Source organism: Brachyhypopomus gauderio, chromosome 9 (genome assembly GCF_052324685.1).
Source record: "Brachyhypopomus gauderio isolate BG-103 chromosome 9, BGAUD_0.2, whole genome shotgun sequence".
Lineage (NCBI taxonomy): Eukaryota > Metazoa > Chordata > Actinopteri > Gymnotiformes > Hypopomidae > Brachyhypopomus > Brachyhypopomus gauderio.
The window spans coordinates 19,314,040-19,328,637 of record NC_135219.1 but is presented as its reverse complement, the minus strand read 5'-3'; the positions used below and the strand labels follow the sequence as shown (position 1 = coordinate 19,328,637).

Here is a 14,598-nt window from a genome sequence, read left to right as displayed (position 1 = left end):
ATTTGTAAGCATGTGTGGTGGACTTTAAATAGATATGACGGTGCGGTTCACACACACACACACACGGCTCTCTGCCTGGGCAGCTTCACGCCACGCTGCTTTTCACACGCATCCGCTCGTAGTTCTTCTCCTTAAACATTGACCTAGAAATATGAGAATGATCCGATCAGAGCTACAAAACTCACACGCTGCCAGGGGCCTAAGTTACAATTTTTTGTAGATTCAAAGTTTTCTAAGGTTGAGTCCTATTTGAACACACTCTCTCTCTCTCTCTCTCTCTCCTCTCTCTCTCTCTCTCTCTCTCTCTCTCTCTCCCTCCCTCTCTCTCCCTCTGCAGGGTAAAGAAGCTTAGGGAGACTTTAGTGGCTGTGCAACAGCTGGATAAGAACATGAGCAGCCTACGATCCTGGCTGGCTCACATCGAGACCGAGCTCTCCCGGCCAATAGTGTACGACACTTGTGACACCAGTGAAATCCAGAAAAAACTCAGCCAGCAGCAGGTAGGACATGCATGCGCATACACACACACACACACACACACACACACACACACACACACCCATGCACAAACATGCTGAAAAGCAAATACACACACACACACACACACACACACACCATGTACAAACATGCTGAAATGCACACCACCACAAAGTAGCGTTTGACATGCATGGATTTCAGTTTCAGTTTATTCATTAATTGAACTACAGTGTTTTTCTCCAAACAAAGACAATACAGGAAAAACACATAAAACGCTTACGTAACTACACAAGCACGGGTAAAAAACAAACAAACACGCGCACACACTCCCACGATATGAAATATTATCTCCGTCATGTGAGGCACTGAGGGATGACCACTGCACGGCCGTAGACTAAATAAGACCAGCTGGGCCTGACCTACAAGCCGCCATCTTTATCTCACCCGTGTGTTTTCACCCACCAACGGTCTGGATGTGACCCACGTTTAGCGCTTCAGTGTATGTACAGACCCGTCGATGGCGGTGTGAAAACTCTGGGAGTGAAAGAGCCTGTGTGCCCCTACAGGACCTGCAGCGGGACATTGAGAAGCACAGCACCGGCGTGGCGTCCGTCCTGAACCTGTGTGAGGTGCTACTACACGACTGTGACGCCTGTGCTACGGAGACGGAGTGCGACTCCATCCAGCAGGCCACGCGCGGCCTGGACCGCCGCTGGAGAAACATCTGCGCGGTCGCCATGGAGCGCAGGCTCAAGTGGGTGTCTGCGCGTGCGTGCGTGCGTGCGTGCGTGCGTGCGTGCGTGCGTGCGTGTGTGTGTGTGTGTGTGTGTGTGTGTGTGGTCGTTCTGTTACTGGCCAAGTAAAGATTGTCACTTATATTTGTCAGCTTATATTGTTAAGCTATCGAGTGAAGCTATATAACTCCAGTTATCTTCTGTAGATAACTCTGAAGATAACCTCCGTAGACGAGCTTCTGTAGATGGCTCTTATGGGGATGAGCTTCTGGAGATAACAGGGCGGTGTGTGCAGGATCGAGGAGACGTGGAGGCTTTGGCAGAAGTTTCTGGACGACTACTCGCGCTTCGAGGACTGGCTGAAAGCGTCTGAGAGGACGGCAGCCCTGCCCAACTCATCCGGCGTTCTCTACACCGTCGCCAAGGAGGAGCTCAAGAAGTTTGAGGTAAAACGGTTGATTTTTTGTTTCTCCAGCATATCAAAACTGGATATCTCTAACCTGTGCTCATGTTTGTAGAGCTGAGAGTGAGGATATTTGTTTATACTATTGCCTGACGGCTCACAATAGAATAGACAATTCTTAGGGAAAATCTAATTGGCTGAGTGAGTGGGAGAGAGTAAGGGAGAAAGAGGCCATTTGTGCAGAGAGTGAAAGATCAAGTAACAGCCATCAGATTCTCCTGAGCGGTGTCATGTTTCCGCCATTTGCATGTTCGCATTCCTCTGAGCAGACAGTGGGTCGGTACAGACATCCCTGCACGTCAAGCTCACTGTCAACAGCAACTGTCAACAGCAACTGTCTCATTTAGCAACTGTTTTAGAGAAGGCAAATGTATGCAAGTAAATTAGCACTCCCTAAACAATAGTCGCAATACTTCCTATAAAATTTTTTTTTAAACTAGCACTTCAACCAATCATTCGCCTCCAGCTGTCCTTTGAAGCAGTCCGTGAACTGTTGCTGACGTCGTTGTGTGGTGGCGTGTGCAGGCGTTTCAGAGGCAGGTCCAGGAGTGCCTGACCCAGCTGGAGCTCATCAACAAGCAGTACCGGCGACTGGCCCGCGAGAACCGCACCGACTCGTCCTGCCAGCTACGCCAAATGGTGCATGATGGGAACCGGCGCTGGGACACGCTGCAGAGGAGGGTTGGCGCCATCTTGCGCAGGCTAAAGGTGTCCACATCACAGCCCCCCAGTGTTAGGGTGTCAAAGGTGAAAGTTCATGCTGAAACATCGTGTGACTGGTCAATCTCCTCCTCGCTCAGCACTTCATCTGCCAGCGTGAGGAGTTCGAGACGGCCAGGGACAGCATCCTCGTGTGGCTCACTGAGATGGACCTGCAGCTGACCAACATAGAGCACTTCTCCGAGTGCGACGTCCAGGCCAAGACCAAGCAGCTGAGGGTGAGAGCCGTGTCTGTTCGTGGGGCCGGTACCTCGGGGTGGGAGAGTCCCGGAGAGGGCGTCCGCTTCAACGCTGTCGACTGCTTCACGGCAGGCGTTCCAGCACGAAATTGAGCTGAATTCTGGGAAAATGGCCAGCGTGTTCAACCAGGGCGAGGCTCTGATGGAGAAGAGTGAACCGCTGGACGCTGCCGTCATAGAGGAGGAGCTGGACGAGCTACAGAGGTACTGCAGGGAGGTGTTCGGCCGCGTGGAACGCTACTACAGGAAACTCACGCGCCTGCCGGTAAGATACACACGCGCATACATGGATGGGAACACACACACACACACACACACACACACACAAACATGCATACTTCTTTCTAATCTAATCAAGTCAGAGAAAAAATGTTTGTTTGCCTTGTATAAACACGTGATTCGGTTTCTTTGTCGCTCCAAGTTTACTGATGATGAGTACGAGGGTTCAGACCGGGAGTTTGACCTGGAAGGCGACCTCTCTGATCTCCAGTGGGAGGAAGGAAGCAGTAACAGCAGACCTCCCTCTGTGACCACCACACCTCTTCGTGCCAATGGCTCAGGCCGGGACACCCCTGCCAGCGTAGACTCCATTCCCCTGGAGTGGGATCACGATTATGACCTGGAGCCCATGGGTCATACCATCTCATCCCAGAAGAGGGGTCAAGGGAGAGAAGAAGATGAAGGCATTTTATGCAGCACGACTGCAGCTCTCACAGGTGTGTGTGTGTGTGTGTGTGTGTGTGTGTGTGTGCGTGCATACATGTGTATGTGTATACGCTTTCTAAGAGTGTATCTGTATGTAGATGTGAGATGTAATTGTTCAGTTTGCACAATGCAAATTCTCCCATGGTACTTTCTCCCATGGTACTTTCATGGTACATCTTTATCTTTCAAGTGAATTTCTGGAATGTTCTGTTGTATGTCCTTCTCTTCACAGACGTAGTGATTCCTGAGAGCCCCGAGGCTTATATAAAACTGACAGAAAACACACTGAGGTCTTCCTCTGGTAGGCAACCGGTCAGGGCATGCTACATTAACGTCCCGCACCACAGCACGCTGCCCTGTTAATCGTCACGTCCCGTCGTCCTTCCCCCGTAACACCAACACTGTGCCGTAACAACCAAAACCAGAATCCCGTCTGCGTCTGTTCGACTAGGGAGACTGCATGTGGACATGGTGCCCAGACCTCTTGGGAGTTTCGCTGCTCCTTAGCTGGGTCGATGTGTGTGCGGGTGGCACCGTTGCATGGCTTTGCTGTAGAAACCCACCCTCACTTCATTCTCGCACTGAAACAGTGGTATTAATACTGTTTACGCCACGGTTACCGTTTTACGTGATTATGCAGCTCCGTCGAGCGAATTGTGCAGTTCTGTCAAGTGAAATGTACCTAATCTGCATCCATAAGTATCATAGATGAGGCTAAATGGGACGGGCCGGGTAACCGGTCCAGATGATTCTGCATGCTCCTTGCTGTCCTCTCCTTCAGCTCAGGGTGTTGTGTGTAGACCTTCTGTCCACTATGGTAACCTCCTCCACAATGTGTCCCCTAGGTGAGACGTCTCATCGAGTCCTGGACTCCCATGGCCCTGGCACCTCTTACTTGGGTTATGTAAGTGATTCCCTCTGTAATGCCCAAGGCCGTTACAGACAGATGTTGAGCGAGAAGAGTAGCGCTGTTTCGGTTGCAATGATGTATCTAGGAAAAATTTAGTCATTTATTCGGAGTGGAAATAAATTTATCTTGTTTATGAAAACTTCTTAAGTAACTTCTACGAAAGGTAACTGAAGTGTGTGTGTGTGTGTGTGTGTAGATGCGGTTGATGGGAGACTGTCGCGGCAGTATCGATGCTCTGAAGAGAGCAGAGGGAGAGCTGGAGGAGGACGAGGATGACCCCCCAGGACTCAGCAACCCCGTCAACACAGAGACGCAGAGCACAGGTTAGAGAACTGTACACCAACACATAGATGCAGAGCACAGGTTAGTGAACTGTACACTAACACATAGATGCAGAGCACAGGTTAGTGAACTGTACACCAACACATAGATGCAGAGCACAGGTTAGTGAACTGTACACCAACACAGAGACATAGAGCACAGGTTAGTGAACTGTACACTAACACAGAGATGCAGAGCACAGGTTAGAGAACTGTACACTAACAGAAATGCAGAGCACAGGGTAGTGAACTGTACACTAACACAAAGATGCAGAGCACACATTAGTGAACTGTACACTAACACAGAGACGCAGAGCACAGGTTAGAGAACTGTACACTAACACAGAGATGCAAAGCACAGGTTAGAAAACTGTACACTAACACAGACGCAGAGCACAGGTTAGTGAACTATACATTAACACAGAGATGCAGAGCACAGGTTAGTGAACTATACACCAACACAGAGATGCAGAGCACAGGTTACCGAATTGTACACTAACAGAGATGTTGAGCACAGGTTAGTGAGTTGTACACTAACAGAGATGCAGAGCACAGGTTAGTGAACTGTACACTAACACAGAGATGCAGAGCACAGGTTAGTGAACTGTACACTAACACAGAGATGCAGAGCACAGGTTAGTGAACTGTACACTAACACAGAGATGCAGAGCACAGGTTAGAGAACTGTACACTAACAGAAATGTTGAGCACAGGTTAGTGAACTATACACCAACACAGAGATGCAGAGCACAGGTTACCGAATTGTACACTAACAGAGATGTTGAGCACAGGTTAGTGAGTTGTACACTAACAGAGAGATGCAGAGCACAGGTTAGTGAACTGTACACTAACACAGAGATGCAGAGCACAGGTTAGTGAACTGTACACTAACACAGAGATGCAGAGCACAGGTTAGTGAACTGTACACTAACACAGAGATGCAGAGCACAGGTTAGAGAACTGTACACTAACAGAAATGTTGAGCACAGGTTAGTGAGCTGTACACTAACAGAGATGAGCACAGGTTAGTGAACTGTACACTAACACAGAGATGCAGAGCACAGGTTAGTGAACTGTACACTAACACAGAGATGCAGAGCACAGGTTAGTGAACTGTACACTAACACAGAGATGCAGAGCACAGGTTAGTGAACTGTACACTAACACAGAGATGCAGAGCACAGGTTAGTGAACTGTACACTAACACAGAGATGCAGAGCACAGGTTAGTGAACTGTACACCAACACAGAGACGCAGAGCACAGGTTAGTGAGCTGTACACTAACAGAGATGTTGAGCACAGGTTAGTGAACTGTACACCAACACAGAGATGCAGAGCACAGGTTAGTGAACTGTACACTAACACAGATGCAGAGCACCAGTTTAAGAATTGAACTGTACAACTCTGGGATAAAGAGCTAATCTGTGTTTTGAGGAACTTGGGTTAAGACGTGCAGAGATGTTCTTGTACTGAATTGTAATTAATGGTCCTGTAGGTGTGATTGAGCGCTGGGAACTGATCCAGGCTCAGCCCAGCAGTTTAGATCACAGTCACAGTGAAGACCTGCTGCTATGGCAACAGCTCAACTCTGAACTGGATGCTATGGAGACGTGGCTTATCCAGAGAGAACAAGAGTTGTCTGCGCTAAGGGGGAAAGACCTGAGCACAAATATCCACACCATTGAGCAGACAATCAAGAAGTTGAAGGTATGACCACATCTGTGTGCGTTTGCTTATGTCTGGTATAATTCTGTGGATGTCTGTTTTCTCATGCACACTATTAATGGCACAATGATTACTGGAAAATGCGTTTGTAATATGACACAGAGTCACAACAAAGTGACTACTGTTCACGTGTCTCCAGTTTCAGAGAATTTAGCTAGCAGTGATCACAGAATTCCAAAATTAAACTAGTCTAAAATCAGAAATCTAGTGTAGAGTTGAGACCTTCAGCCTAGGAGAGTTACTCTAAACACAAATACACTCTATATTTTACCTCAGTTCATATAATTTAAGAACTTTATGAACACATCAGTGGTTGGATATAGTAACTGGAGTGTTATCCTAAACACTCTCTGACAGTTCACTAAATTTACCCGTCGTGTACACTCTTGATTCCCAATAGGAGCTTCAGAGGGTAATGGATGCCTATAAGTCCAAAGTCCTGTCCATCAACTTGAGCAGTGCTGGCCTCCTACAATCAGACTCGGAGGAGAGCAGGCAGCTGAGAAGCAGACTGAAGGAGATGAACTCACGTTGGGATCGACTGGGCAAGGCCCTGCAGCAGTGGAGGGGAACGCTACAGGACTCTCTGATGCAGTGCCAGGTGGATACATGCTCATTCACTTGATTAAAAAGTGGAGGGGGGGGAGGGGGGTTGTTTATTTCTTGTCCCACATGTATTTATTTACATGTACAGTACTGTACAAAGCTTTTAGGCATCCCAAGAAACTGAATCTGAAGTATATTTCAATGAATAGAACTTGAGGGCACATAAATAAACAATAACACAACAAAATGCACACAAAGCACTATTCCCATAATCACCATTTTATGTATCTTTTATAAAGCTGATATCTTGTGAACAGAGGTTTAGATCCATAACCTCAAGGTTTGACTGTTTTAGTCCAGTACTGTGCTGTGTTAGACCAGTATTGTGCTATATTAGTGCTGTGTTTTAGTCTAACACCGTATTATTTCAGTCCAGTTCCGTCCTGTTTTAGTGCTGTGATGTAGTCCAGTACTGTGCTATGATGTAGTCCAGTACTGTGCTGTGCTTTAGTCCAATACTACACTTGCCCCTGTAGGAGTTTCATGAACTGAGTCACGGCCTTCTACTCTGGCTGGAGAACATAGACCGCAGAAGGAACGAACTCGTCCCCATCACAAAGGCACTGGACCAGCACACGTTGCAAGCCCATTACAGAGCACTAAAGGTGTGTGTGCACGTTTTTATATCACCTTCACACCAGTGCAATGGACCACCTCTCAATCAGAGCGCAATGGCACATCACCTCCAGCTCACCCAGGAAAAGAAGCTGGACCCTGTTAAAAATGTCATGCAGGATCTCCCTGGGACTAACGCGCTTTCTCTGTCCGCAAATCCAGCAAATCCAGCAGGAGCTACGTGAGTCGGAGCAGAGGGCGAGCGGCCTGCAGGAGCTCTCCGTGCAGCTCCTGGTGCAGGCGCAGGGCAGCGAGTGCCTGGAAGCCCAGGAGAGGGTGCACGTCATCGGGAACCGCCTCCGTCTGCTCCTCAGGGCCGTGGCCTCCGACCTGCAGCTGCTCCAGAAGGAACTCCACGCATGTGGGGGCACGCAGGTCAGGCCCGGGAAGTGAAACGTGACCCGAAATGAAATTCTTGATTCTCTATAAATGCTTAGTCAGGAGTGTGTTTTGATAGTAAAACCGTATAAACCACGCTGCTGCGTACAAGGACCGAGCTTCACTTTTCGGCCTTTAGCTTAATTCAGGTGAAAAGGGCCTACTGTTGTGCTGACTCTGAACCTCGTTCCTGCCCAGGACATGCGCTCATGGTCGACCGGCGATGATGTCGATACTTCGGGGTCCGCCAGTCCGGTGTCTGTGGTCAGCGTGCCGGTTCCGCATCAGTCGGTAATGAAGCTCCTCCCTGTTCACTCTTATTGGTTGTGGCATGCTGTAACCGTCTCCCCCCCCCTGCTCTTGACATACGTTTTGGATAAGGTGGTAAGACCATAACCCAGGGAAACTGGACTCTTGATTTTTAATGATAAAAAATTATTCATTTGAAAGTTAAGGTCAAAATTGGGGAAATTCACATGGGTCACAAACCGCAATGCTTACGGAGCACAGACGTTTCGTGTTTGTCCATACCGAAATACTTTGGCTTGCGTAAACCTTTTTGTTTGCGGCCATCGCGTAATGATTGTGTGAAAACAGAAATGTACAAGAAATACTGGCTTTACACCTCAGACGTCACGCAAACGAAACGAGTAATTCCCTGGAATTGTGTCTGCTCTGGAAAGCCAGGTTTCTTGCTTTAATGCTTTTACCATTGCGCTGGATTACTTTGCTGCTGCCTTTTGCTTTCGTTGGTACCGATGACCTGATGGCCTGGCTATATATGCCTCTGCTTGTGACCACAAGCTTTGTCTTTATTTGCTTGGACTGAAACATTTCTTCCTTTCTTTTACCCCTCCCCTCCCTTTTGCTCATTGCACAACAGCTACGGGGCAAATGTATTGTATCAGAACCCGGATCCTCGGCCAGCCTCCTGCATCGCAGGTACCACTCTCCTGGACTCTAGAACAGCGGGGAGAGACGATGGAACTCCAGATTGAACACACCTGATCATAAGAAACTGATGAAGGCATCCTTAGATCAGTGTTGGACCCTCTGATGTCAGAGCCAGAAATCCTTTACAGTTCAAAGGCCAAATCGCTGTATTGGAGCCAATGCAGGGCTAGTCAACTCCAGTCCTGGAGGCCACAGCATTACATAGTATAGTGTTCTATAAAGACAACTCATTCAACAGCAGAAGACATGAAACACAAGCTAAGGCAAACACTGACCACTAGAGGTCCTGCATTTCTAAACCCAGTTGCCCTGTTTAAAATCCTTTGTCCCTGTAGTGGTCCATCATCTCTCTCCATTCTAGAAGTCGCATGAAACATTATATTGGAATAGTTATTTAATCTTTTAAACAACTACTTTGTGTTCGTCGTTTTCATTTGTCGTGTTGCTCCGATTGTTTGTGCAGCTTGGTTGGTCTGTGCAAACAGTGCTTCATGGCATCTGTTTGGTTTCCACTTTAATCGCAACACTTTGAATTAGAATCAGTACATCTGTCTATAAGCAGTCCAAAAACCCTTATTACACACAAGCTGTAACGGTGTGCATAACGTATTACAATTTTCAGAAATTTACACAGAACACATGTACATGTATGTTCAAATATATACAAATATGTGTGTTAAAATGTAAAACTCTGCAATATGTATCCATTACCATGTTTAGTATGCTTAATAATTACCTTAAATAGTTAGTTTCTGATAAAGTACCTATAAATCCAATTCAATCAACTGAAAGCGTTTCAGGATTAGAAAGGCATCAGTGAAGTGGCTCAGACAATGAATGTTGTTCTGTAATGAAACGTCTCCTACAGCTTTAAGCGAGAGTGGAAGTTGGAGGGTTTACCGGCCTCCTTCCACATGGCTGAGGTCAGGAGAACATGGTGTTCTTTTCACTTGTAGCTTAACTACAGAAAAGTGGATTGTTAGCGTTCCACTGTCTGGCTGGAATTAGCCATGACATTGAACCTTCACATAGCGGACACACTGTGGACCGCTCCTCTGTCTCCTCTTAGTGGAGGGAAATAAAGCAGATGTAAGAAAAGTAACAAATCCAATAACCATTTACAAGATGCACATTAATGTGTTAAGGCGTCGCAACATGTTTTTTTTTTTTTTTTTGTAAGCCATGTTTAAGCGTCACGACTGCAGCTTGTGTGTGTCATGTGTGTGCGGGAACGGACTGACATGCCCCCCCCCCCCCCCCCCCCCCCCCATCCCCCCGTCTCTCACCCAGGTGTCGCCGGGACTCTGCCAGCGCTTCCTCTCGCTCTGGTTCCTCCGCTCCACAAGGTGGCGGTGCTGCCGGCCGCCCCCAACCCTTCCTCCTGCGAGTCCTGCGCGCTGCCCTGCCTCTGCAGCTCCTGCTGCTGCTCATAGTGGGCCTGGCCTGTCTGGTGCCTATGACTGAGGAAGACTACAGCTGCGCGCACGCCAACAACTTTGCCCGCTCCTTCCACCCCATGCTGCGCTACACCCACGGCCCCCCGCCCATATGAGCCCGCCTTAGCGGCACATCCAGACTTTATTCAGGATACGATGAAATATAAGACATAAATATAAAGTAGAACGACTGTTAGCCAAAGTTTATTACCCTTGTAAAGATAAATACCGCTGCTATTTTATTTTATTTTTTATTAGTAGTAAATTATTAATTGCAATTAAAGTGTATTGAGGATCTCCTAATGTTGGGCCTGAACTGTAGGAGCGAAATCAGCAAACCATTCTCTGGTAATCCTCAGGAAATGGGGGCAAAGAAGTAGAGTTGAGTCTGATGTATCATGTAGCACTGACCGGAGCTTAATTCAAGGTACTGCACTTAAACCAGCCACCAAAATGGCCAATTGTTTGCTTAGTCTAGAAATTTATTTTCATTTTACAGTTTTATTTAAGATTAAAACACATTATCTTCACCTAAAATGATTGTAATAAATCTAAAGATCTCTAGATATGAAGGTTTTATTTTTTATTTCATTACATTTTTATTATGGCATGCGGTTAATGAATTTGTTTTTTAAATGCACCAATCTGAGACAGTGTTGCTGGTCTATGGAAGGCATAAGCTTATATATATATATATATATATATATATATATACATAAAGGCAACTTGCTTGACAGGCTAGCTCAATAGGTGGTTAAAATGTATACAAATAATTATAAAATTGTCAGTGCTTATTTATGTATGTACAGTTTGCTAATGCTGACAGTAAAAAATGTCTTTCCATTTAATATATACAAAATATTACTCTTACTTCTCTTTGTCTCATTTTTGTTTCTTTACTAATTTTATTTAGTGCCCGTATAAACAATCAATTTGTCCCCAAATCATGTTCATCAATTGCATATTTATAGTATTATAAATTAATCTATAAAGGCACAATATACAAATGATAATAGATAGCCAGCTAGTCATGAGGTCTCAATCCAACACTTGAGCTAATATATGCAGTATACTCATTATTGAGTATATCGCAGCAAAAAAACTGTTCACACGTCATACCTCGGTCATTATGGCCATAAATTAGAGACAAAAATGAATGTGGTTGGTTGTAAGGCAGAGTTCTTCAGTACATTACTCATTACAATAGGTGTGAAGAGGAACAAACATGGCACCTTTGCAGGCGTGGGATTACATAAGGGTTTTTCATTTCACATTTAAAGCCTTATTCTGACACTCTGTATGATGTGCAGCACACACAATTAAACTGAGACACTGAAACACGTAATGGTAGCATTCAGTGAGTGTGCTGACTGAAACCCCCAAAACTGAGCATGAACTCTTTTCCGAAGCCTGGCTAAATACAAAACTGCTCTGAAATGATTGAACTGACTTCGCTTTTTTGAGCTGGTTATTCATTTATTTTATTTTTTGAGATTCAGATTTTGCTCTTTTGTTCCAAGTTTAATCTGAGGATAGGCACATTTTCTGTTTGTAAGTCAACGATTTGGGACATTCAGGACCTGTAAGGACGCAGCTCTGAGCAGATGTACATTCCTTTTGGTTTTGGATTAAATGATTTTTTTCACTGCGTGCTCTTTCGGTCTCTGGGTCGTATGCAGTCATGAGCAGCTGATCCGTGCTGAGACCCTGCTGCTGCTCCGAGTGGCTTTAGGGTCGCACCGTGTGAAGAACCACACGACAGCTGGGTCCAGATTGCCAAGAGAAGAGGAGGAAATGAGGAGATCTAATAAAGTGTCTCTCTCTCTCTCTCTCTCTCTCTCATATACATATAATTTTTAGAATTATAGAATTTACTTTTTTTGTTTTTTTTTTTTTTACCAAGTCAGAGTCAACTCCAGTTCTCCAGTTCACATGATAGCCTCTCAGTCCACAGATGCACAACCAGGTAGGCTGGTACTCTGCCCAGGGCTTTGGTCGGATCGGGCTGTGTTGAGGTGCAACACTCCCGGGCACGTGGAAAGGCTACCACTGCTGTGGCTGGCGGGGTCGGCGCTGTCAGTACTGGTAGTGATGGGGGTGTTGACGGCGCTGCTGGTGGTGCTGGTGGCAGAAGGAGACGCCATCTCGTCTGGTGCCCAGTCACGGGAGCCTTTGCTCAGGGAGTGGAGCCGATGTGCGTCCAGCATCTCCAGCAGGAGGTCGTACAGCTGGACTTTGTTCTTGCACTTCATGCTGTACAAGTGTTCCATCCCTTTGTTGCTAGAGGTGCACAGAGAGATGCGAATACGTTGTGGTGAAAATGAAGGAACTCTGGAGAGTGAATGAGTTAGCACAGCTGTTCTTCATGCTCACTGCCGCTGAAGAGCTCGACACAAGCAAAAATGAAGTCATAAAGTCTTTTCTTTCCATCTGTGAACCTCCAACCATTATCTTTTATGTCTATACCGGCATAAAATATTTAAAAGATGTGAAGTTCTGCATAAAATACAAATTCTGCTGATGGTTTTAAGACTATGTGGGCAAGAGACAAATAAGTGGAATGTTTTAAAGGTCGTTCTAGGCAGCAGCTGGTGTATGAGTGTTTGATGGTTTGAGTGTATGAGTGTTTGATTGAGTGTATGAGTGTTTGTGTGTATGTGTGTTTGAGTGTATGAGTGTTTGTGTGTATGTGTGTTTGTATGAGTGAGTGTTTGTATGAGTGAGTGTTTGTGTGTATGAGTGAGTGTATGCGTGTATGAGTGTAAGTGTTTGAGTGTATGAGTGTGTGTGTTTGTTTGAGAGTATGAGTGTTTGTATGAGTGTTCGTCTGAGTGAGTGTTTGTATGAGTGAGTGTTTGTGTGTATGAGTGTTTGAGTGTATGCGTGTATGAGTGTAAGTGTTTGAGTGTATGAGTGTGTGTGTTTGTTTGAGAGTATGAGTGTTTGTATGAGTGTTTGTGTGTATGAATGTTTGAGTGTATGAGTGTTTGAGTGTATGAGTGTTTGAGTGTATGAGTGTTTGAGTGTTTGAGTGTGAGTGTTTGTGTGTATGTGTGTATGAGTGTTTGTTTGTGTGTATGAGTGATTGTGTGTATGTGTGTTTGTGTGTATGAGTGTTTGTGTGTATGAGTGTTTGAGTGTATGAGTTTGTGTGTATGAGTGATTGAGTGTTTGAGTGTATGAGTGTTTGAATGCACACTCCTCACCTCATATGTCTGATGTGAGAGAGCAAGAGAAGCAGCTGCGCCTGCCGGCGACACTGGAGCTGTGGCGGCGCGCCTGATTGGCTGATGTAGTGCGTGAGCGTGTCCGTGATATTGTCCAGCATGCACTGCACCATGAAGCCGTCCCTGAGGGGCTCGACAGGCGTGGAGCAGAACGAGAACGCCCCTAGTCGCATGAAGACAGACAGACAGAGTGGGAGGAAGACAGAGAGACAGAAAGAAGGCGATTGCTACACTGAATGACATCAGAGAAAGCTGCCTGCTTGTTGGTTGTGGTGGGCATCATCTTCAACATACAGTGCAATGCTAATTAACACGTTAATCGACGAATAATAGGAAACTGTAACTGAAGACGTGCTAATTTTTGGCAACTGGGCCAGCGAGTCACAGAACAAAAGTTGAGCTCTTTTAAGGCCGAAGGTAATGTTATGTAGTTACATCCCTTGTACCTCAACTGCAGATATATGAAAGCACTTCTGCGCGAGCTCTCACTCCACAGGCGGGAAAAGCCTATTATTTTTTAAATCTACCCCCCCCCCCACTTCTTGTCCTGAGAAGTACTCACCAGAGTTGAGCAATATGATGGCTTTCAGACACACAAACTCCTCGGACTTGAGTTTGAGGGTGCGGAAGCGAGCCACAGTGGCCAGGAGCATGTCGAATATCTCAGCCATGCCCTCCACACACTCCCCTTCACTCCTGCAGGGCGGGAGGCGCACTATGAGAACAGTGCCCACGACGGCAGCCCCACCGCGGGGCGACTGCGCACTCCACCGTTGCCTTCACCCATTCCGTTTAATTAGCATTTCAAGCTAACTCAAGTGGCTAGCAATTCAAGCCACTCCTAAATCCCCCAAACACTAGGTAGCGTTGACAGCCACTACATCTTTCAGCCAATTACTGAGTTACTGGCAGCAACGTCTGTCTGCCTGTGTACATTTCTAGGCCAGCGTATTCATGAAGTTAGCACCTTTAGAGGGTTGCAGGAGAAGAAGTTCTATCACAATGACCCATCATAGTGCTGTGATCAAATTTGCACCCTGGAATAGCCGTCTGCTCTCTCTCCCCGCGTCCCTGCCGCCTTCTCTCTCT

General features: G+C 46.3%; 2 protein-coding genes across 2 annotated transcripts in view; one reads left to right on the top strand and one right to left on the bottom strand.

The window, feature by feature from the left end:
* Positions 1-11,146, top strand: part of syne1a (spectrin repeat containing, nuclear envelope 1a) — a 123,783-nt gene extending 112,637 nt beyond the window's left edge. The window contains 17 exon segments of the mRNA XM_077017736.1: positions 338-500; positions 1,044-1,231; positions 1,507-1,657; positions 2,200-2,382; positions 2,475-2,612; positions 2,707-2,898; positions 3,055-3,349; positions 3,571-3,639; positions 4,184-4,242; positions 4,445-4,571; positions 6,064-6,275; positions 6,694-6,894; positions 7,376-7,504; positions 7,677-7,889; positions 8,091-8,183; positions 8,776-8,834; positions 10,137-11,146. Of these exon segments, the coding sequence (XP_076873851.1) occupies positions 338-500; positions 1,044-1,231; positions 1,507-1,657; positions 2,200-2,382; positions 2,475-2,612; positions 2,707-2,898; positions 3,055-3,349; positions 3,571-3,639; positions 4,184-4,242; positions 4,445-4,571; positions 6,064-6,275; positions 6,694-6,894; positions 7,376-7,504; positions 7,677-7,889; positions 8,091-8,183; positions 8,776-8,834; positions 10,137-10,398 (2,734 nt within the window). The 3' untranslated portion in view covers positions 10,399-11,146.
* Positions 11,147-12,124: 978 nt separating this feature from the next.
* esr1 (estrogen receptor 1) overlaps positions 12,125-14,598 on the bottom strand; it is a 17,361-nt gene continuing 14,887 nt past the window's right edge. The window contains 3 exon segments of the mRNA XM_077017737.1: positions 12,125-12,562; positions 13,489-13,672; positions 14,072-14,205. Of these exon segments, the coding sequence (XP_076873852.1) occupies positions 12,226-12,562; positions 13,489-13,672; positions 14,072-14,205 (655 nt within the window). The 3' untranslated portion in view covers positions 12,125-12,225.